Below are 24,403 nucleotides of genomic sequence, written 5' to 3'. Positions count from 1 at the left end.
AAACCATGGAGCACTTAACAATGTGGCAAAGTATCACAATAGACCAGTTATATCAACACCATCTAGCTTCTCTACTTCTTCTATAGCCATCATCATACAGCTTATTACTATGATGCAGTGAATGTTCCCTCCTCACCAAGACTAACATTGGGGTTCCTTCACTGGAAGTCTAGGGCTTCTTTCAGAAGTCACATGAGACTTAGGCTTGCCCCTTCACTAAATATCTTTGCCCCAGAATACAGATCTACCCTGTAACTGATCAGCCTTCAATGTGACAAAGAACAGGACACATTTCTGAAGAGTTCCATCAAATCTGGCCTCAGACACTTCCTAGCTGTGTGACCCTGGGCAAGTCACTTGACCCCCATTGCCTAGCCCTTACCACTCTTCTGCCTTGGAGCCAATACACAGTACTGACTCCAAGACAGAAGGTGAGGGTTTAAAAAAAAAAGAGTTCCATCAAGTGGTTTGCTCACAAGAATATCATGAGATGAGTTTTGCAGGTATTATCCTCATTTTACAAATTTACAAAAATCATGGGGAAATCAAGGCTCAGAGAGCTGAGTGGTCAGATAGCTGATAAGCTCCGCTATCTAGGCATTCAGGTTCTGAATCCATTCATACCAGTGCCTACACCATAGAGAATTATGAAAAGCAGGACCATGCCAGAGAAGCAAGAATCAGGAGTAGGAGAGAACAAATACTTTATTGATTTATTGGCTTCGAACTTTTAAGGTACAGTAATAATAGCAGCTCACGTTCTACATTTTTATTTTCAAAGTGTGAGGTAGGTTGAACAAGCATTATTCCCGTTTTGCAGTCAAGACAGTAAGGACTCAAAAAAAAGGCTAAATTAATAGTGATGGCAATCCATAACAAGTGATGGAACCTTGCCTCAAATCCATATCTTTTGACACTACATAATAATTAAGAGAATTTTAATACACTTTGTTATAAAGCCTGATACTCCATTGCTACAGATAGAAATATCAGATAGAAATGGCGAATACTGCTACTTAACAATGTATAATACTTCATATATGCTGATCATTTTATGAGTTGCTGTCAGTAGTAGCTAGATGACTGACAAATGTTTCTCCCAGCAAAAGGGGCTGATAAATCTACTCTTCTTTAAAGAATCCTTAAGGCAGCCGTGGGCTCCCGCAGAACAGTGGGGGGAGTTAAGAGCTGACATAGTAGGAACACAAAGTATGCCAGACTTCACTCTTATACCCATTTCTCCCCAACTAGGGGAACACACAATTCATGGGAATCAAGATGGCAGTCATCATTTGAGTGTTCAGTAGATATGACCCAGGGAAAGGACAGAGACAATTACAACTGCTTTCCAGAGACGATTCTGGAAGCTCAAAGGAACCACAAGAGATGTGTATTCAATCAACGAATAAAAGAGGTACTTGGCTCAGAGCCCTAAAGAGGGACTTGGAAGTTAGAGTTTCCACAGAAGGAGCGGGATATTCAAGATTTTAATCAGGAGTGATTAAGAGGAGGAGAAATCTAGTAGTAGAAGCTTATTCAAGATGCACGTGTATATCTTGTTTCAAATGGTGCCATGAGAGGTACTGTGTCAGTGGCTGGAGCGCTCTGGGACCTTAAAGCCTGGAAACCCTGAATCCAAATCTGCCCTTTGGCACATACTGGCTATGTGACCTCAGCCAAGTCACTTAAGCATTGGAAGGAGTTCCCTCACCTTGAAGTTCCCTATACCAGCATACATACAGGTTCATCATCGTCTATCCCCGCTTGTCCTCAGAATGGTATCTTCTTTTCTTAGTCTTTAGGTATAGCTAGAAAAATAGTAGTAATTTATTCTTCTTAAGCAGGCTAAATGACAGCTTCTAAGATCATTGTCCATTCTAGGAAAAACAAATAAACAAACCTGAATTACAGGTATTGGCAATCAAACAGCACCAACTAGGAACAAAAACTTTAGTCTAAGAGGCCAAGGAAAACTTCAGTTCATACATCTCTGTAGGATACGATAGTATCCTATCCCAGAGGTTCAGGGTTGTGTTCTAGGTTGTCACAGGGCTTGAAGAATTATAATATGCCAACATCACTTAACATTAATATAAGGTTTTATATTTAACGGAGACTTTCAAAATGTACAACTCACTAAACCAAAAACAATTCAATAGAGCAGCTTTTACTCTGGGCTTGTGTCCCTGCACTGGCAGGAGTACTAGCTATGGGGCCACGAGTTGCGTAGGGTGGCAGATGGACCTGGCTGAGACTCTTGTGGCCGAGGGCTGGGTTTCATTAGGAAGACTTCCAAGTTAGTCGGGCGTGCCTTCTTTTTGTCCCGGAGCATCTCTGAGTAGCAGTCCAGAGCCTGTAAAACAGTCCGCTTGACTGAACAGCTTCGCTCACAGTCAGGATCATTCTCTGACAAAACCTCCAATGCGTGCGAGACCTCAGCCAAGCAGTCGGACAGAACCTTTGTCGTTAACACTCTCCCTGGGCTAGTTTCTTTGCTGTCATCACTGATGTTGACTTTTTCTTCCACAAAGCCTTGGTCAGGTGACGCCTGTGATTCCTCATTTGGTACATCCCCAGGGCTCTCCAAAACCTCCTGTACATCATCAAGGGTGACCTCCTCACAGCCTACCAGCTTTGCCAAATGTGCGACCTCTGTGGTAATGGCCAAAATTTCTGACTCTACCTCAAAGAAACTATTTGCTAAATCAGGCCATACCTTGCGCCAAACCCCACTTAAGCAATGGCTATTCACTTCTGCCCAGGCTATTCTGATGCTGTCAATTGCCTTCATAATGTTGTAATCCCTCCAAACTTCCCTGACAGAACGTTGCTTATTACTATTATTAGCCTCGAGCAGCTGACCAAATGCACACCGCAGGTAGTAAGCTTTAAATACCGCAAAGACACCCTGGTCCATGGGCTGCAAAAGGGAGGCTGTATTTGGTGGAAGAAACAAGACCTCAATGGGAATACAGGTCTGGAGCGAATCAAAATTGGAAATGCTGCCCATGGAACTATCTAAGACTAACAGTGCTTTGGGTTCAAATCCATATTCTGTGCAATAACATTGAACAACAGGACAAAAATGATTAATGAGCCAGTCATTAAACATCTCCACTGTCACCCAGGCCTTCCTGTGTGACTTCCAGATTACAGGCAGACTAAGTTTAGAAAAACCTCTCATGTGTTTAGGTGTCTCAGAGTGGTAGACCAGGAGAGGCTTCAACTTAATGTTGCCTGAGGCGTTGCTACCTAGCAGAATGGTCAAACGGTCTTTAGCAGCCTTAATGCTTGCAGGCTCCTTCTCTTCTTGGGAAAGGAAAGCTCTGGAAGGCAAGCGTTTCCAGAATAGCCCAGACTCGCCCACATTGAAAACTAAATTTGGAGAATAGTTTCCTCTCTCAACAGCAGCCTTGAGCACTGCAGGGAATTCTGCTGCCGCTTTAATATCAGCATTGGAATTCTCTCCCATGATGCGAATGCTATTAATTTTATTTCGCTTTTTGAACTTCTCAAACCACCCCCGGGAAGCCACGAAAGTTTTGCCGGATTCCTCGCCTGCCTGTGCTTTCAAATGATCAAATAAACTCAACGCCTTCTGCATGATCAATGCCTGGCTCAGTGGCATATGATGCTGCACCATGTTGTCCACCCAAATACTTAACATGTTCTCCATTTTCTCCATGACACTACTTCGGATTCGAGTCACCTTGGCAGCAGTGAGGTTACTGGAATTGTGCACAGAGGCCTTCACTCTGTCTGCTTGGTTTAAAATGGACTTTAAGGTCGACTGTGCCAGGCCAAATGAACGGGCCACTTCACTCTTCATCTCTCCAGCTTCTACTCGTTTGATGATCTCTATTTTCTTTTCCAAAGAGATAGATTTGCGCTGGATTTTTTTCTCCGAAGAGCCACTATCATCAGATGGACGTTTGGAAGACATAATGAAGTTAATGTCTAATTTCTCTGCCAAAACAAGAAATAAATTTTATGCTGTTAAAGCCAGAGTAATATTAGCTAAGGCATGAGAAGAATAAACAAGAGGGATACCTAGGCCAGTTCATCTAAGCCACAGTGTGGCACAATAGAAAAGGCCATTGGTGGGCCTGGATTCAAATTCTGTTTTGCCACCTGTGTGACCTCAGGCAAGTCACTGAATCCTGCTGCAATCTCACTTTCCTCATTGGCAAAATGGGATGGCTGGCCTGGATGACTTCTTAGGCCCCATCCCATATAACTCTAAATGTGTGATCCTATGAATCACTTTCCTCAGTAGTTTGGCTTACAACTCACTGCCATAATACTTCAGATAAATATACAGCTTTTGGCCTTCAAAATTATATAGTCTCCAACTGAGGAAACTGAAGCCTAGAGATAGTAAGTGACTTGCCCAGGGTCATACAGTTTGTCAATCCAATCTCAAAAACAGGATGGAGAACCTGTTAGATTCAGCAAATGCCTATTAAGCACCTTATATATGCATAGTATCATGTGTGGTTCTGGAGATAGAAAATTTGATTAAGACAATCTCTGCCCTCTGGGATTCTGCAGGAGCAAGGAATTGGAACACATATGCAGACTTATATATAATGCAAAGAATTTACTCAGGCCATTAGAGAGGCATGAAGAAAAATGCTTTGTGAAGTTCAAGGGTTATAAAGTTGTTACTTATTAGGTGGATCAGAGAAGGCTTAATGGTAGAGGGGGCATCTGAGTTGGGCTTTAAAGGGTGGAGATAAAAATCAAGAGATGACAAGAGGGAATGAACGTGGGCTTGAGTGTGCTACTGTTTAGTATATGACAGGGGAGAGTCAGATTGTGGAAGGCCTTGAATGTCTAAGACCAGAGATGTGAAGAGTCAGAAGGAGGAACAGATTTTGGAAAAATGAGAATCGTTTGGGGACATGTTAGGAATAAGGCATTGTCCAGGCATCAAAGGAGATATGTCTTGTAGACCATGAATAGTGAACTTCTCTGGAGCTCTGAAGAGATCTCCCTGGCGCCAGAGATAAAGATCTCAGAGTACTCTGCATAAAGTAAGAGCAGAAAGGGTGGAAAGAATGAGCTTGCCAAGAAGACACTGCTGAAAAGAGAGGGAGAAGCACAGAAACCAGGGAACATACATGTGAAAGACTTCAGAAGAGCAGAGACAGTGGAGACAGATGAGTGCAAAGACAGGTCAGAAGAACACAAGTTTTCTGGGAAACCAAGCGGAGGAGACAATATCTGTTTAGATTAAAGGGGCAAACACTGGAGAGAGGAGATGGCCTGAAAAAAGGCCTCTGCATCCAGCCATTATGCTCATCATTTGCAGCATCAACCCTTCAAGTTTTCTAGCTAAGGAACAGCCAACATTGGCTGTTTATTAGGGAACTGAAATCACACTGAGTGCAAGAACTGTCTGGTATATATCTGTACAGCTCACATGGTACAGGGAATTATACCCTGCACAAAGTAGGCTCTTTAAAAAACCTCTTGATGAGTCACGAGATAGATAGATGTAGCTGAATGACATCCCCTGGCATAACAGGGATGGATTTCAATACTTCAAAAGCCTGCGATTATCTCAGTTGAATAGGTATTCCCCCTGACCAGGGCAGACTAAAGCTTCTCTGGTCTAGCCCCAAGAAGGCTACTTCCTGAGCCAAAAAAGTATCACCTGGTAGCCACTCATCTGAGGTGAGCCTCTCTGAACTTAGTCAGACTTGTCTTTGGGCAACAGAAATACAATCCATTGCCAGGACAGAAGTTGGAATCTTTCCATAGGCTGTGGTCCATTGGCATAGCCCTTGAGGAGCCCCCATCACCATCACACCAATAGGAAGCATTAGAACAGGGCTTCAGTGCACTAACATCCTCATCGTCATCATTAACAGCAAAAGTTTGCATGGCACTGTATATTACAAAGTGTTCTCACTTATGCGAACTCATTTGATTCTTACAACAATTTTGCAAGTTGTTAAACAGACTAAATGGAAAACGCTAGCTCATTTCCAATGAAGAAACTGAATCTCGGAGAGTTGGCCTTGCACAAGACCCCCAGATTTTAAGTGGTACTGTCAGGGCCTGCAGCCAAGTTCACTGTCCTCTCTCCCTGGACCTTTAGACTTCAGTGGTCATTTCCTCGAAGATACCACGTGCTTTACTAAGGATCACCGATTTAAAGTTCTTCATGACCTTAGAGGCTCTCTAGCAAGTCCAGAGGCAGAGAGATTCTGTGACTTTCCTAGGATCATACAGCTAGTTGTTATCTGAGGCAACATATTATAATACAACTAACTATATCTATAATGCTCTTATAGATAGCATTCATATAGCACCTAACACATGCCAGGCACTGTATTAAAGTGCTTTATTATTATCTCATTTGATCCTCACCACAACCATGGGAGGTAAATGCTCTTATTATCTCCACTTTATAGTTGAGGAAACTAAGGCAGACCAAGGTTCAGTGACTTGCCTAGGATTATACAAGTAGTAAATATCTGAGTTCAAATTTGAACTCAGGCCTCCTGGACTCTAGACCTAGGGTATTATCCACTGTGCCACCCTAGCTGCCCATTTAAATGTTGGCTTATAAGATATAAAGCCAAGTCTTCTTTGATGCCCAGGACAGTTACTCATCCTCTAAACCAAGTCAGTCCAAATTCTTTCCATCTCTTACCTAATGCCTTGGAAGAGAATGGAATCCCTAGCCATGTAGAACCAGCCAGTTGCCCATACCCTAGTGTTTCTTTTTTCCAGATAGTATTTTTAAATATTCTTTAGGCTACCTAAGTAATAAAGGGGGAGGACAACATTCCACTGGCCCATAAAAAATTTTAGGACACAGACCCAACCTTCAGAAGGGAAAATGAGTACCACGCCCTTTAGTCCCATGCCGGGAAATAAATGTATGTATGTATGTGTATATGTACACACACACATACAAACATACAAACATTTCTTCCTCTCACTAATGGAAAGTCTCTCCCTGTCAATTCAATTACAAAACTAGACATTTTGTGATAGATACCCCCAGAGATAAACACCCATGACAGGTTCTCAGTATTCCCTGAGGACCATCAGCCTCTAATGTGTCCTTCTGCCCCTTCTGTTCAAAGCTTGGGTATTTCTCTCTCCCCTTAACTATACAAATGGTGTCTCCCTAAGGGATCAGTAGCTGAGAGGGCACACGTACCTCTTCCTTAAGGCATCTACCTGAGAAGACTAGAATTTGACTCCAAGCACAGGCTTTCCAGTGGTATCCAACCAACTTGTAGCCCATCTGGATGGTAGGGAAAAGGGATCGGGGACAGTGGAAAGCATCCTAGATTTGATGTTAGAGGACCTGGCTTAGAGCTTTGTCTCTGTCCTTGCTACCCATGTATAAAGGATAACCTGAAGGAGGTCACTTAAGAGGAGGGAAATGAGCTATTATATAGTGCCTTCTTTGGTGCCAGACCCCATCCTAAGAGCTTTTTACAAACAGAATCTCATTTGATCCTCACAAACAACCCTGGGAGAGGTAGGTGTTGTTATTAGCCCCATTTTACAGTTGAGGAAACTGATGCAGACAGAGGTTAAGTAACTTGTCTGGGGTCACACAATTAGTGTCTGATTCTGGATTTGAACTGAGGAGTTCCTGACTCCAGGCCAGTGCTCTAGCCAGCTGCCTATTTAACTTCTCTGGGCCTCAGTTTCTTATTCTGCAAAATGAAAACATTTGATATACTGAACTCAGTTCTAGGGTCTAGGATTGGCCCCCAACTAGCAAAGCTTTAGGAAGTGAACAAAGTTGGCACCAGTTTTGCTGAGCCACAGGGTACACGGTAGCAGTACTTCTTCATTTGACTTGATGACTCATTCCCTATTGATTTTCTTAACAGTTTTATTTCCAGAAGTTTTAATAATAGTGTACATTTCTACTCTACTCTAAGCTTTACCAAGTGTTTTATATACATTGAAAGAAAGTATGACACAGTAAATAGAGAGTAGGGCTCAAAGCCAGGAAGACCACAGTTCAAGTCCCACCTTTGGGATGCACCGGTTGTGTGACTCTGGGCAAGTCACTTACCCTTGGTGCTCCAGGAAACTCTCTAAGGCTGTGAGCTATAGAGCAAGTGCCAATTTGCATTGGCAGGAGTTCCTAACCACAAAATCCCTCTACCATCCTCCTTCTTTTCCATATATTATCTCATTTGATTTTCAAACAATCCCCCAGGAGATAGGTTTCTGTTTTATTCCCATTTTAAAGATGGAAATTAAGCTCAGAGAGGTTCAGTGATTTGCTATGAAGTATCTGAGGCTGAATTTGAAACCACGCCTTTCTGCCTCCAAGTATGGCAACCAGTCCACTATGCCCTACTGCCCCTCCAGGCATTAACTTGCTGTAATATGAGAATGAGTGTGGATAAAGATAAAAAGACATAGGGCTCAGCAAGGGCAGTACAGGGGACCAAATAGTGGGACTGAGAGAACAGATCACTCTAAAGAAAGGGCTGGAACCCTTGTGCCAGCTCCCACAGTCCCTATGAGCCCATTCTCACTTGGAGGAGTCTTCCCTATCCAAAACTAAAACAAACAACCCCTGTCCTACCCCTCTCCCCCTCCCCACAATCTTTCTCAGTAGCAGGGCCATCACCACCCTGGACTCCCACATTTAGGATTCTTCTCCCTCACTCACCATCAAAGAGGTCTTCAATTTCAGTTTGCGGGAGATCTGGTACCAATGGCAGATCTCGTTGTTCCAGCTGGGATATCAAGTCAGGTTTGGAAACCGGAACTCCTGCTTGGGGAAAAAGGTGATTATGGTCATGGTGGCTTAGGAAGTATTCCAAAGTCAGTCACTGGGTTTGGGTAATGGTGAAAGAAAAAGAAGATTCCAGAGATGGCACGTTTGGGGAGAGGGAGAGAGAGACACAGACACAGTATCTCAAGTTCCTTCATATACATGTCCCAAGTAGAAAGGCAAGATGGGCATGGGCTCGGGGATTTGAAGAAGGCACTGATCTTCAAGGAAAGAATGAGTTTCTTTAACCTCCCCTGGTAGGAAGCCAGGAAATGCCTACAGCCTGGATCATCTCTGTACCTGGCTTCTGTACCTGGGGAGGCATGGCTCTCCCAAAGACAGGAAAGAAGGGCAAGCTTCAGGAAGTTGCCTATTTCTACCTTTGCAGGGAGCATTCTAATCAACGCTAAGAGCAGAAATGTTCTGTGTTTGAGCTGAAAATCTCTGATCCCTAAACTTAAGCTGAATAGAGTTAGTTGCTTCATAGACCTCAGAGGCAAGGCACAATGGGCCCAAGAAGGCCAGTGGAAATCCAACAAGATAAAGAAATGGCTTCTTTATATTCAAAAGATGCCATTATGCCCATCTCAATAGACCATCCAGAAGCAAATATGACCAAAAGTGTTAAAATCTGGCTTCCTTAAAGGCTGACAATCTTTAATTTAGGACAAACCAAAGAAGCAATGCTTTAAAGGGCAATTTGACTGTTCCCATTGTTGTAATCATGCTTATGACAATGGGGTTTCACTCTGTGCAAGTGAAGAAATACTTCTTTATTTCTCCCAAGATGACTTGCTAAGCAGAAATTTTACAAGGTCTAGTAAAGAACTCTGGTCTGTGCTCCTCGTGAATGTAAAACCTTGCAAATATCTCCTCCCGCCCTTAAGTCTTTGAAGACTTAAATGATCCAATTTCATCCCATGAACATCTAAATGCCTACGACGTTCAGTGCACTGTGCTAGCTTAGACAACACAGCCCCTGCATCTTAGCTCTTATGATCCTGTTGTAAGAGTTTAAATCTATGCACAAACACACACAATACAAGGCAGCATGCATTTTCAGAGGAGGGATCAAGTCCAAAAGTGCTACAGGAATTCAGAAGAGGGAGAAATCACTTCTGGCTGGGCATCATTGAGAAAATGTCCTAGAAAAATGGCTATCTGAGTCTGGACCTTGAAGGCAGAAATGGGTATATGGATAGAGATGGCGTTAGTGAAGGAATGGAGGCAAGAAATTGTGTGCTATAATTTGGGGGATGGCACATAGTCCTGTTTGCTCTCCTCCCAGGATCTGTATAGGGGTAACAAGTTAAGACTGGTCAGACTGGGAAGGTGCCCTGCCCCCTTCTCAACCTCCCTCCACCCCTGCCCTTATGCTGAATTCATACTTTAACTTGTAAGTAGTGGGGAGCCATAGAAGGTTTCTGAGCATGGGAATGACATGATGCATAAGGCTTTTAGGAAGAAAGAGAGAAACTAGGCAGGGAAGGAAATTACCTCAAGGCAGGAATGTCAGTTAGGAAACCCAATCCTTCGAAAGAAGCAGGTGGGAAAGAGTTTGTGAAGAGAGAATCAATCTGACTTGGTAAATGACTAGATGGTGGGGGGCCCTAGGGAAAGAAGAGACACACAGTACGGGTTATAAGAATAATTTACAGAAATATGGATGTGAGGAAGAGGGAGAAAGAAGGAGGAAAATGATGGATTGTTTTAAACATGTGGAATTCTAGATTCAACAACCGGCTACTCTCATGGAAATGTCAACACGGCTGCTGGAAATCAGATAAAAATGAAAGCTAGAGATATGCATGGATAGCAGGAGGAATAGAGAAACTCTCCAAAGCAGAAAAGGTAGAAAGAATAAGGAAGAGTTGAAGATTTTTAGGGCTATTGAAGTTTAGGGCTGGAAAAAGGAATGAGTGGAGACAGAAAAAGAATGATCAGAGAAGCTAGAGAATCTTGTTTATCAGGGAACAGTTTGTTTCAAGAAGGAAAGGGTAGTCATCAACAGCGTCAGATGCTACAGAGAGCTAGAGGGGATGAAGGTGGAAAAAATGCCATTGATTTCAGAAGTTTCCCCACCCCTCAACCATCTGAGTTGTCTTTCCTTGGACCAGCTAGCCTCTTTATGACTCCCTTCTGACGTGATCATCAGGAATTATATGCAGCATTCCTTGTATAAATAACAAGGCACAAACCCAAGACCCTGTTCAACTTGGTAAAAGAAATCAAATTAGGTAGAACTGAGATTTAACTTACAATTGTTTATTAATTTTTAAGGCATTTGCTGATGATACATTTTTGTTCTTTTTTTTTTTAAACCCTTACCTTCCGTCTTGGAGTCAATACTGTGTGTTGGCTCCAAAGCAGAAGAGTGGTAAGGGCTAGGCAATGGGGGTCAAGTGACTTGCCCAGGGTCACACAGCTCGGAAGTGTCTGAGGCCAGATTTGAACCTAGGACCTCCCGTCTCTAGGCCTGGCTCTCAATTCACTGAGCTACCCAGCTGCCCCCATTTTTGTTCTTTTATTGGTGCAAAAGCTTTTAAAAAGAAGGGAGAGGGGGCAGTTAGGTAGCACAATGGATAAGAGTGCCAGGTCTTGAGTCAGGAAGAGCAGGGTTCAAATCTGGCCTCGGATACTTCCTACCTGTGTGACCCTGGGCAAGTCACTTCACCCCATTTCCCTGGCCATTGCCACTCTTTTGTCTTAGAACTGATACTAAGACAGAAGGTAAGGATTTTAAAAGAAAATTTCCAAAAAATAAAAAGGGAGAAGATCCTGGAGAACACATGTAACTTTAGAGGTCCACACACAGAAGGTAATTGCCAACCACACTAGCCTCACCATGTCCCTATCCAGATACAAAATCCTATGCTTAGGAGCATTATTATCATCATAACAATTCATATTTGCAAATTCAGGTTTAAGGCAGAGCATTTTAAGGCACAATCTCATGTTCACAGTAGTTAACAAATGAGGAAATAAAGAAAGAGGTTCTTTTACAACCAACTGCAGGGCTGGGATGGAAGGCGAGGGTGGGTCGGTGGGTGGGGGTTCTTACCCAACGAGGCCACATTCCCATAATTCTCCAGCATCACGTCCCTGTAGAGCCTCCTCTGAGCAGGGTCCAGTAGCCCCCATTCCTCCTTTGAGAGATACACAGCCACATCCTCAAATGTCACCAACTCCTAAAAGAACAGGTTCCTGCTGCCCCAGGGACAATCTCAGAAGTCTGCTCCAGGATGAGGGGCACAGTCAGCAAGGGTGAGCTTTAGCAGCTTAGAGGATGTGCAGAGGTGGATGTTAGAGTGGAGGGAACGAGGGACACAGAGCATGGCACAGGAGAAAGAGCAGTCAATTAGCAATCAGGAGAGCCTGGGTTCTATTCCTGGCCCTCCCACTAACTAATCAACATACTTCAGTGAAATCACCACCTTTCCACGATTCGGTTTACCCACCACTCAAATGGGAAGAATACCAGCCCATGTCCATCACCCAGGAAGAAGAGCTCAGGCTCCTAGGGGAGGAATCTGGGGCTCATGTGCCTGGATGGCACAGTGCTGGGGAGAGATGCTGAGGGAAGGAGCCAAGCCAACACTCAGGTAGTAGCGATGGAATCTTGGGAAGGATGAAGGGAACCAGAGCTCACCTGAGACCTGGCTGTCAGGAGAACAGCTGCCATCACCTGGTCTCCTGTGTTCCCCTTGTGGGGAAGGACAAGAACCTACAGAGCAGTTGGAGCTAAGGAAGGTGAAAAGAGCCATGAGTGAGATCAACCTTGGCCTTGGCTTCCCTCACTAAAGAAACCTGAGATCCCCACTTCTCCCAGTGATGAAACCACAATAAATCCTACCTTGAAGACTGAGTATTTGCTTTAAAGTAGTTTTAAACTCTAAAAAGCTGTTTTTAGAAGATTCAAGTTCCTTGGGATGATAGCTGTAAACTTTAATGGAACCACAATAGAATTGGAATCTAATCCCCTCATTTTACAGATGAGGAAACTGAGGCATAAACTATTGCACAGTGTTGTATGGAAAAGAATCCTGGACCGTCGGCAATCAACAAAAACCCAGCCTCGGTGTCCTTATCCTTAAAATGGCAACAGCAGTACACTAGCTACAATGTTGTGTTAAGGAAAGAAATCTAGAAACTGCCAAGATCCACAGAAATAAGAATGTAGGAGCCTGTGTTCTTCTTAGGTCATGTGGATGCTCAAGGTCACACAGTATTAGGGGCAGAGCCAAGACAAAAATGGCAGTCTCCCAACTCCTCAGTAAATATTTCTTTCTATGATGACTTTGCTGGGAAATACCATCTTTTAAGCAAGCGACAGCTCTATAAAGAGACAGCACGAGTCTCTCTCTAGTAGGTTACTGAGCAAGCAGAAGAAGGGGTCACCAAGAGTACTTCTCACATATGCCAAGAACTGCCATGGCTAAAGATGATCCTGAAGCAACTACCAACACTGGCGCACGGAGTGGCCAAAGTGAAAGTGGTGTCTCTCAACCCAAACTATACTACAGAGCTAGCCAATCAATACCTTGAGTCTCTCTAGCCCTGACTGCTCTGGCCTTCTGCAAACTGATCACAACATCTCGCAGACCCTCAGAGGATGCAGCCCAGCAGCCAAAGACAAGGTAGGAGTAGCAGCAGCCAGGGAAGAGAAGCCACTCTTTCATGCTGCAGATTTGAAGAAATAGGCAAGTTTGGAAAACACTCAGTGAGGGGTTCGTAAAGTCATCCTTTTGCTCTGGAATCATGAAACTAGGGATCACGTACTGATCATATTTGAGAACCAAGGGCAGAGCATGTACCCAACATCACCCTGAACTCTACAGAGACCTCTCAGGGGCCGGGGATTCTTTCCTCACCAACCACTGCCTGATGTCATGTTACGCATATGCCCAAACACGGGGTCCCTGAAAGGGGAACAAGAAGAACAAACCCAGCTATTCTCCTCAATAACTCCCGGTATTTTTGTGCTGGTCCTTTTTGTATTTTAATCACCCCCCCCCCCCCACCGAGGTTAGGAATGTCTTCAAGAATGAAACATTCAGATTATACACCAACTATACCTTCCAAAAGACAAACATGTAGAAAAGATCCAAAGAGAACATAGATGGAAATAAGCAACCACACACCACAGAACAGTAGATCTGCAAGATGGGAGACCTGCATCCTAGAGAAGTACATGTGACTTTGCCAGGGTCATCTAGATAATTCCTAGAATTAGAACTGAAACCCTGGTCTTGGGAGCCCAAAAATCCTGGGCTTCAGCTCTTGTCCCCTACCCTATGGCTTCTTCTTAATGTTCTCTAATTTGAAGTTTTATAAAAAGGGTATTTTTGATATTATTTTGTGAAAATTAATATAAGCATTTTAAACTATGATTTGGAGTCAATGGCTTTGTGTAAAACCACTAACTCTAAATCATAATTAGTTCAAAATATATAATAGTACTAATTATATGTAAAAATATATATATATATAATCACATACAATATATTATATATTATTATATATATATGCCAATATAGCATAACAATATGAAAGAACATATATAATTTTATATGATATACAATTATTATTTGAATGGTTACTAAGTTGAAAATAAAAAAATTTGGGAAAAGAACATTTGGAATACAATGAAACCACAATTATCGAGCTTACATATTGAGACAAACTAGGTTATACAATAAATAGTAATGGAAAAGCCTCTTTGGAAATATGGCCCTTTTCAGAGTCTGAGAAACAAGCAGAAGAATTTAGTCCTTACCACACTCAAGGCAATATAAACAAGTTGGAATGGGTTTGTTTCCCTCTAACAACTATAAAGAATAGCTTAAGGACACCCACCATCATTCATAATTGTCTTTGGTTTGCTGTTCCTAGTGGTTTATCTGAATATTTGTACTTGGTAGAAGTTGCAAAAAACAAGGCATGAGAAGACAGGCAAATGAATGCACTGTCCAGGTAGCTGGAAACTTCAGGAAAATAATTTGGAAATATGCAGGAAAATGTAGTCCACTGATCACCCTCATAGTCTGTGAGGCCACTCCCGGAGCAATAATACCCCAAGGGAGGTCACTGGGAGCAAGTGCCTCCACATGTCTTTGGGCGGCTCTCCATCCTGCACAGCGGCCAGCACACTGATTTCCACCCAGGCCAGAGTCCTTAACCTTTTATGTCACAGCCCCCGTTGGCACTGGTAGTCTGCAGCCCTAGTCTGAATAATGTTTTTCAATGCACAAAATACAAAGCATTAAGAGCTTTGCTTTGCTTTTTTAATTGTGCTCAAGGGAGCCTAGTGTGGAGGAAAGATTCATTCAAATTATTTGAAAGTACCGCAAAATGACTGTTACTCCAAAAAGAAACATAATTAGCTATTTTTAAAAAGAAAAAATAAAATGCATAGGATTACAAAGGAAGCTAATAATATTAAAATAAAGATGGCATTTTCCTCCTATTCAAGTTCAAGGATCTTCTGAAATCTATCAACAGACTCCCTTGGGAGCCCAGAGATGCCAGATTATCAGTCCTTTCACCACAGAGATACAAGCTGAATGCAAGCAGAATTGAGGAATCCACACATATACTCAAGTAAAGTTTCTGACCCTGATAAAAGGTTGGCAGCATGGGGAACCTCGAAGGCAGCAGCCCTCAGTTATAATCTTCCTCACCCCATCACACCCATCATGTGAGCATGAATAGGCCACTTACCTGGGCCTAAGTTTCCTCATCTGTAAAATATCTAGGGCCAAACTGAGCGACATCTTCTAACATAAAGATCTCCACCTCTAACATGCTCTAAGAGGGGGTAAATGACAAAGAATCATTCTAAGTTGGAGCCTATGGGGAAGTTAAGATTAAGCTCAAGATAGAATAGTGTTCGAGTTTCATGGGAACTAGGCCTGCTCTATAAAGGAGTCATTTCAAGCGTGACTTTAATGAAATGTCTGCCTGTGGTGTCAGCTGTTTTAATGAAGCCTACAACTAAAACCTATGTTGAAAATAAGAAAAAGAGAGGAGAGCTGCAATTTGCCTTCTGATTTGCTTGACTAGAACAGAGATTAGTGCTGGATATAAGAGCTGGTTCAAATCTGGCTTCAGACAGTTGGCTGTAGGACTTTGACCAAGCTAACTGAACTCCCTCAGCTTCAGTTTCCTCATGTGTAAAATGGGGATGATAACAGCACCTACCTTCCTGGGTTGTTGTGAGGATCAAATGGGATCATATTTGTAGAGCACATGCAAACCTTAAATCACTACGTAAATGAGGGCTTTTATTACTATTATTAGATCCAAGGATGTTCAAAATACCTACAAGTTACCAGATGAGATTCTGATTTTGATGACCCTTTGATATTTATAATTAGCCTAATTATTTTCGAAGTAGGTCACACTTTTTTGTTTGACCTGCGGGAAAAAAATTCCAAGAACAAGGGGCTGTCTCCCTGCTGTCACTCCCAGTCATTCCCCCTGCCAAATTTCCAGAGCTTTCCTCTTTGGATCACGTTTCCAATCTGCTGTGTTTGAGTCGAGAGTCATGTCACATTCAGCCAGCTGTTACAGTACAAGTAACTACATTGTACCGCATAATGAAGAACTCAGGCCACAATAGTTACCATGTGGAAGTATAAAAATTACATGAACGTGGGCTTTGCTAGACAGTTCAGTGTATCTCGGCTTAGAGGAGATCTTATTCAGAAGTGTCCAGGACCCTGAGCTCATCCTTTCCCAAGTCAGACTTTTATACTGTGAAGATTTTGGAGAAATCTGATTTCTTTTTCTAGTGGAATCCTGTTCGTACTTCATGGCCCCAATCAAGCTCTCCAATCTTATCTCCCACAAAAACCCTCTGTTCCAGTCAACTTGACTTCCTTCCTGTCCCCTTTCAGCCTTGGCTTACATCATCTGCTCTCCTGTTTAAATGAATGTTTCCTTTTCTTTCTTGAACTCATCAAAAACTTCAACCTTCTCAGTAAAAGTTTCTCCAAAGTAATTGCTCCAGCATTTGTATGTAACTAATAATCAGTCACAATTTAAATGGTTACTTTAAAGGTGCTACAGATATGGAATGGTGACTTTGTTATCTAATTTAGTTATTTTGTCAACTTTGCTTAACTGTTTTTCTTCACATAAATGGGGACATGTGTGGAGAGGACTGTGATATAAAAAACAAAAGACATGAATAAAAGAAAAAATAAAATCATCTAAATAAATAAATATAAATAAATGGTTACTTTAACTTATTCATCTCCCTCGCTAGAATGTAAACTTATTGGAGAAGGAAACTGCTGTTTGTGTACCTCTTCTCAAGGCAATGATACAGTGTTGTACAACAAGTACTTGTGTGGTATAAATTTGCTGGCTGGTTTAGGAAGCGCCTAAAGACAAGGGAGCATGCTGTTTCAGGCTTAGACCAAAGTGGGGTTCTTTACCTTTTCTGTGGCATGGATCTGCTGGGCACTCTGCTGAAGCCTAGACAAGATCATAAAGGAAACCAGTTACTAAAACTTCATTTTCAAATTTATTTTAAAAAACGTATTTTATTTCTTTTTAACATTCTTTAATGTTTGGTTTCTAATTCTCTCCTTCCTTCCCACCCCATCCCCTTTCTTGCCTAAGAAACAGGATCTCAATTACAGATGGGGAAATCGTGCAAAACATTTCTATACCAGCCTTGGGGGGGGGGGGGGGGTAGGTGATGAAAGTGAAAAAAGTCCACTTCCATCTTCAGTGGGGTTTAAGGTCTTTGGAAATGTCTGGAATCATTACTGTCCAGAGGCTAAGAGCTAAGCCATTCAGTAGAACACTGTGGTGGCTGTTGTTAGTAGACACAATGTCCCCCTGGTTCTGCTCACTTCCCTTTGCATCAGTTCGCCAAAGTCTTTCCAGGTTTTTCTGAAACCAGTCCCCTGGTCATTTCTTACAGCCCAGATCTCGCATTTGCTCCAGCTATTACCCCGTCGATGGCCATCCCCCACTTTCCAGGGCCTGGCCACCACAAAGAGAGCTGCTGGAAAGATCTTTGTCCGGCAGGCATCTCTGCCCTGGGAAGGGTCGGGCCTGCTTGGAGGGTCCGCACAATTCTCTAGCCCTTGGAGCACAGCTGCAAATTTGCAAAAAGGCTAAGGATCCCTGATATATAAAGGGGTGAGCAGGCAGGCAAGGCCACGACTTGCTTCCAGGAGGGCAGTAACCAAAGTTTAAAGCTTTGTTTGTCCCCCTCTCCCCAGGCGGCAGCTTTCGGGGGAACAGCCGAAATAGCAGAACGAGGGCAACTTGCTAGATCCAAGGGTCGGGGAGGGCCCTCTCTGCAGGGAGCTTGAAAAATAGCCAAGAGACTTTCCCGTTCCCCATCCTCCGTCCCCCCCTCTTTTTTGTGTTTGGCGCCAATTCCCTCCCTCTCTCGGACCCAAGCGGACCCAGAACACTGGGGGAAGCCGAGAACAGGGGAAGGAGGCGGGAAGTTCCCGGCTCTCCGGGCCAGCCGGCCGGCGCACTCATAACTTTCTCTTCTTGGACTTGGGGCTACCGGCCTTAGAGCCCCGAGGCGGCGGCGGCTGCTATGGAGAGTTAGCCTGTGGAGGAGGGGGAGGCGGCCGGTTTCGGGACCCCCCACCCCAGGGAGCCCATCCCGGAGCCGAAAGGGGGAGCGAGGACAAGGAGGGGCGCCGCGGGCCGGCTGTGGGCCAGACCCCAGCCCACACTCACCCGAAAGGCACAAAAGCAGAGGATGGCCCGGAAACCCGAAGAACGGAGCGGAGGGAAACGAAGCGGCGGTAAACGAGCCGCAGCCGCAGCCGCCACCGGGGCCGAGAGAGACCAGAAGAGCAGCGCGAAGCGAACTCTTCCGGGGCTCCCCGAAGAAAGTGTCCAAGACAGGCTTCCTCGGTATCCGGCCGTGGGGGGTGGGGTGGGGGGACGGGGGCGGGGCTGGGGCCACGAGCTAGCGGGAGAAAGGACAGGAGGGGGGAGGGAGGAGGGGCCCACGCCTGGAAGGGAGGGGGGGTAGAAAAGAGCTAAGCAGAACCTCCGTGGTTTCAAGCTTCCTAAGCAAAACTAACTATGTAGCCATTGAGGACCTGTTGCTCAATGGTTAGAGCGCTGAGCCTCAAATTTAGCCTCAGACATTACCTCAGTGACCCTGGGCAAGTTACTTAACCTCTGTCTGCCTCAGTTTCCCCAACTGTAAAATTAGGATAATAAATAGCAGTACCTACTTCCCACAGTGGGTGTGTGGACCAAAAAATAAAAAAATTGTGTAAAGCACTTTGCAAACCTTAACTCACTATCTAAATGCTATTATTATTATGGCTATTGCTGAAATGGGGACTAGAGAGGGCCCTGGAAAGACTCAATATTTTCAAAACCCTGCACTTTGGGGCCTGGAGTGGTGGGAGGAAGCCCTGATAAGACACGTACCATGATGTCATTCCAGTACCAAGTCTTCACTGGCCCTGCTACCCCTAGACCCCGGTACCAGACCTCCTTCTGTTCACAGGGATTCAGACAAGTTCCAGCCTCCACAGAGAGGGAAAGGTTCAATACTTAAACCAACTCTCAGGCTATCCTGTGTGTAAAAATCCCTCCTTTTCTGGCTAGAGCCTGTCAACTAGAAAAAACACATAACTACTAAAATGTCAAAAATCACTCTTTAATCAAGGGAAAAGGGGTTAGCGCTACTAATACGATAACAGAGCTGATTTCCAAGACTGCACAGAGTCAAGACGCCCTGGTCACCAGCCCCTGGGAGTGCCACTGACTCAGGATGGAAAGACTCAGGAAAGAATTTGGGAAACCTATATACCACTCTAGATGACCTGGGGGCTTTAGGATTAGAGGGACAGTTGATTGACTTTACAATGTTGAGAAAGGAAAATGAGGAGTTCCAGACAGGAATAGTGAGGGGCTGGGGCCCTACAATGGACACAAAAGGGAAAGACTCAGCCCAGGACTGGGTCACCTTGGTCATGGACCTTAGCCTAGGGGGAGAAACCATTGGGACAAAAGGGATGTTCAATATTGGATGGGATTAGCTGTTCCCACCCAAACTACCAGGAAGTTCACTGTCTGGTGAAGAGGGACCTTCCCTCAGGGGGAAACCTCTCCTGTGACAAGGTCAAACCCTGGGGTTTCTACACTCAAACTAAATAAATTGGGGATCTCTAGATTTCCATGTTGACACACCCCCCTTTTGGTCAAGACCAAAGGTCACTGACCAAACATATGGACAAATGAGTAATGCTATATGGGATTGGACTCCATCCCCTACTGGTGGGAAAGTCTAGGGACACAGGTATTGGTCATTGGCATTTGGGGGCGTTCCCCAATGCCACCTGCAAGTTGACAATTGAGCCAGAAAGGCAGGCAGTCTGCCTTTGGCCAAAAACTGACTAACAATCAAAACAGGACCCCAATTCCCAAAGTCTTAAGTCTTTCACTTCTGGTGGGTTCTGATGATGTCTTCAGCCTCCTCTCTGGCAGACTTCTGTCATCTGGCAGGCTCCTCCTTTGGTATCAGCCAGCTTCCTTGCTGTTGCAAGAGAAATCCATAAACACATTCTTTAACAGGACTTGATCAACTCCCTATATGCTTACTCACTACAAGGATTATCCACACGGCTAACCTTAAATCTGCAATTTCATCTTATTATTTTTTTAATAATGTCTTTTCCACACAAATTATAAAATTAGGTAATTTACATGCTTAATCAGAAAGATTGCCTTACTTTACCAAAATATAAAAACCCTACAAACTGTAGAAATATAAAAATAGAAACAAAATCCATATCACAAGTTACTCGGTACTTGGTAAATCTGGAAATGGCCCTACCTCCTGTTTGTGGACAAAAATTAAAATATTATTTAGCACCAAGTAAGCTTCTAACTAGATATTTTATCATCCAAAAATCCAACACCACATTAGAATGACAACTTCCATCTTCAAAACTATTTTTAAAGTCAAATTTAAGTTTCAATATTGAAATGGAATTCTCACTATTAAAAATGCTTCTAAATTTTCCTAAATTTAAAGCCTTATACACTCAACCTCACACACCCACCTTTGGGGAGGTTGAAATACTAGGGATCTTAAAAGGTTTTCATTCACCTTTAACTACTTAACAACCATAACCATGCTTAAATAGCTTAGGCTTTTTACTCCATTATTGAGTATGAAAAAAATTAACATTGCAACTAAGTCAGCTAATGTAAAGTCTGTAGATAAACATTTGTTAAAATAATTCTCCTGATTTGACTGAGTTGTAGCCTTAAATTAATTTGGGGTACACATTTCATTTTCCTGAGTATTTATTCATTGGCAATAAGGGCAATTTACCATTGAACTTCTGCCTAAATCTATAGGTGAATGGATTAGCTTTCCTAGTCACAAAGGTTCTCTTCTTATCTCCCTGTTTCCTGCCTTGAGGCTTCAAAATGCATAAACTTTAAGGGTACTGGGGAGCCATTCAGTGTTCTATCAGAACCTTGTTTATTAAAACTGCTGCTTAGAATCTACTATTTATGTGCAAGACCTCCCCCCTTTTGGCACTGATATTTTGCCAGGTTTTCCTTATGACCTAAACTCTTCTTTTAAGAAAAGGAACCTCTTTGAATTTGCTTACTTATTCATAATGGCTAATAATTTCTGCCTCCACAATTTCCATAGTCTATGCCTTGCCTTCCTGAGGCTCCTTTCATGACACAGAAAATTTGCTATTAACAGAAGAAAAGTGGGAAGTAACTTAAAATGAAGGAGAATTGGCCATGATCAGCAGTCACCTGTAGAACTTGGCATTAACTCTGCCTTTCCATTCATCCTTGTGACTGTATCAATAACCAGTTTCCTCCATAGCTTTTTTCTTTTTTTCCCCAATTATCTTTCCATACAATTCACTATTAGATGGCAATTCTCTCTAACCATGCTCCAGATTTAAAATAAATTTATCTAGTATTACTAACAATTATTTCTAGGCTCCATCATTTCTTCCTAACCTCTTCTGATACTACTTTGAGACAAACTAGCACTCTGGAATCTTTGCTGCAAATTCTCAAATAAACAGATGTTACTTTCAAACCTTAGTCAGGTAAAATGCTCCTATTTTAAACTTTTCCTACTTCAACTAAGTTTGGGGAATGAATAGCTCTGTCCTTTCTAGGTTCTCTACTTAAAGGGACTTTGCTCAGGGGAAATAGAATTCTCAGGGGAAATAAAATGGCCAGTTTTATGTCTGCTACAGAAATATTTCTAATGTCAATGAAAATGATGAGAAACAATACTTATCCGGATCCAATTTCTTGGGGCTCCTTCGGATTTCTCGTAGGGATGTCTTCTTCAAGAATCCTTCAGATTCTAGGCTACAGGAAAATCTTGTCCAGGCTTTTGGCTCTTAAGAAATGTCTTGAAATAAAACTTTAATAAGTTTTAATCACTTCACCCACACTCCAGAATTGGGGTGGTAAAATACAGGACATTCCTAAAAAATTTTAGAATTTCCCAGGTGAGAAATTCCTTTATTAGCTGTCATGTGCCAATGATCATCAGAAATAATGCTCACAAAACCATTAGTTCTCTCTACTTAAAAAAGTGAAAATTATCAGTAATCACTGGGCTTTTAAAACAAAAATCCTATCTATTATAATGGTTGCCCTCTGGAAATTTACCTTAAAAACTCAAAATCAGGTTATAGTTTATGATCCTTTTACTTTTTCAGAATCTAAAACCAGTAACAATTCCTTTCCCTTTTATATATATATATATATATTTTTTTTTTTGCTCCAATTTAGCCTTTCTTATCCTTGCCTCAAACCACTTTGGCCTAAAGCTAAAGCTGCTCCTAAAGAGGAAATTTGTTGGTCAGTTTAAAATGTTCAGGGTTTCCTTACCCTTTAAAGCAATACCTTTTCCCCAATATTTCTTGTCATTTACAACAATTCAATGACCAGTCAGGTCTGTAGTTAACCATCCTAAAATGAACTTTCTTTACTCCAGAACTCACACATACCTTCCTATTTGAAAACAATTAAACAGCTTGAAAAAGAGTGAAATTATAGCATTCAAATATCCTGGTTAGTACCTAGAATAAAATGCATCTTATTACCAATATTAACTGCGCTTGATACACAATATTTCACACATTAACAAGACCGAAACTTTGGAAAGAAAAATTAGACCTTAAAGTTAAGAATTTCTGCACCTCCTTTTGCCTCCTGCTGGATAGTCATGTATCTAGATCTCCAGCTTCAATTTCACCTTATGAGGAATTCATTGTTAAAAACTTTCAGACATTATTTGCTAACTTTTCAATCACAAGCATTTGAAGTTATTAGCGAAGTCTCCGCCTAAGAAATCCATTAGACATATAATACAAGCAAAAACCCACAGAAAAATGAGAAATTCAGAACTCAAGTTCTTAAGCTTCTATGAGCTTTTTTTCTTTTCTTTTCTTTTTTTTTAAACTTTATAACCATTTAAACCTTAAGCCATGGCATTTCAATTCATGAAGAAACTCTCTCTTTTAACCAACTTAAAGCAGTTACTCAGACCCTCGATTGAACACTCAGGCTCTCACACTCCAAATTCCAGTTTCCCATTCAAAGTTTTCAGCCAACCATTCACTCCTCTGACCAGCTCTCCTGGCCCTCACCTTTCTCTGGTTCTTCCCAGTCTCCCGTTCTGGACCATTCTGACCTGGTTTTTCTTCGGGTGCAATCCTCCAGCCTTTGGTTGAAGACTTCTTCAATCTCTCGACCTGCTTTGCTTAAAACAGACTGCAGAAACAATTATCTTTTCCTCATTAAATGAACCTCACCTTGGCCAGCTTACCTTTGGATTGGCCTTTGTCACTGTTTGCCATTTATTCAATTTCTTGCTTGCATCAGGTCCATACTTCGAAACCATGTAACTCGCAGCCGTATTTCTAGGTGGTTCTTTGGGCTGCTGACTGCCCTCACCAAATTTTGGGACAACAGACAAGCTGTTACCCATGTCCAATAGCGCCTGGGTGGCTATGGACAATGCGGCTGTGTACCCCACAGATGCTTGACTAAGGATCCCTTAATTAAAGAGCAAGTTACTCCCAAACACGAGATGCGAGTCCTACCTCGGAGAGAGCCGCTTACCTGGGCCCTGCTAACTGGACTCCTGACCCAACCCCAAACGGGTTGTTTGAGGTACCTCAAGTCTGGGGTCCTTGTCAGCAGGTGGGCTCAGGCAGCGGGGACTTCAGATCTCAGTGGAACCTCCATTAATGTCAACTAGAAAAAACGCAGAACTATTAAAATGTCAAAAATCACTCTTTAATCAAGGGAAAAGGGGTTAGCGCTACTAATACGACAACACAGCTGCTTTCCAAGACTGCACAGAGTCAAGACGCCCTGGTCACCAGCCCCTGGGAGTGCCACTGACTCAGGATGGAAAGACTCAGGAAAGAATTTGGGAAACCTATATACCACTCTAGATGACTTGGGGGCTTTAGGATTAGAGGGAGAGTTGATTGACTTTACAATGTTGAGAAAGGAAAATGAGGAGTTCCAGACAGGAATAGTGAGGGGCTGGGGCCCTACAATGGACACAAAAGGGAAAGACTCAGCCCAGGACTGGGTCACCTTGGTCATGGACCTTAGCCT

General features: G+C 42.9%; 1 protein-coding gene across 1 annotated transcript; it reads right to left on the bottom strand.

The window, feature by feature from the left end:
* Nucleotides 1-687: 687 nt before the first annotated feature.
* Nucleotides 688-23,762, bottom strand: LOC103101550 (tigger transposable element-derived protein 1-like). Its single transcript, XM_056809844.1, has 7 exons — nt 23,601-23,762; nt 23,422-23,545; nt 18,488-18,722; nt 17,212-17,251; nt 11,832-11,958; nt 8,666-8,767; nt 688-3,966 (listed from the first exon to the last, which is right to left on the bottom strand). The coding sequence occupies exons 1-7, from the start codon at nt 23,760-23,762 to the stop codon at nt 2,204-2,206; spliced, it is 2,553 nt and encodes an 850-aa protein (XP_056665822.1). The 3' UTR covers nt 688-2,203.
* Nucleotides 23,763-24,403: the final 641 nt, after the last annotated feature.

This window comes from Monodelphis domestica, chromosome X (assembly GCF_027887165.1).
Source record: "Monodelphis domestica isolate mMonDom1 chromosome X, mMonDom1.pri, whole genome shotgun sequence".
NCBI lineage: Eukaryota > Metazoa > Chordata > Mammalia > Didelphimorphia > Didelphidae > Monodelphis > Monodelphis domestica.
The sequence above is the reverse complement of the archived record's forward strand: the minus strand, read 5'-3'. Positions and strand labels throughout refer to the sequence as shown.

Excerpts from the sequence above, each read along its gene's own strand:
- LOC103101550 (XM_056809844.1), bottom strand. The coding sequence starts at position 23,762 with ATGGGTAACAGCTTGTCTGTTGTCCCAAAATTTGGTGAGGGCAGTCAG. Across the intron at positions 11,959-17,211 it reads AGATCCATGCCACAGAAAAG|GAGTTGGTGACATTTGAGGA; the intron begins GTAAAGAACCCC and ends CTGTTCTTTTAG. Across the intron at positions 3,967-8,665 it reads AATTGAAGACCTCTTTGATG|AGAAATTAGACATTAACTTC; the intron begins GTGAGTGAGGGA and ends TTGTTTTGGCAG.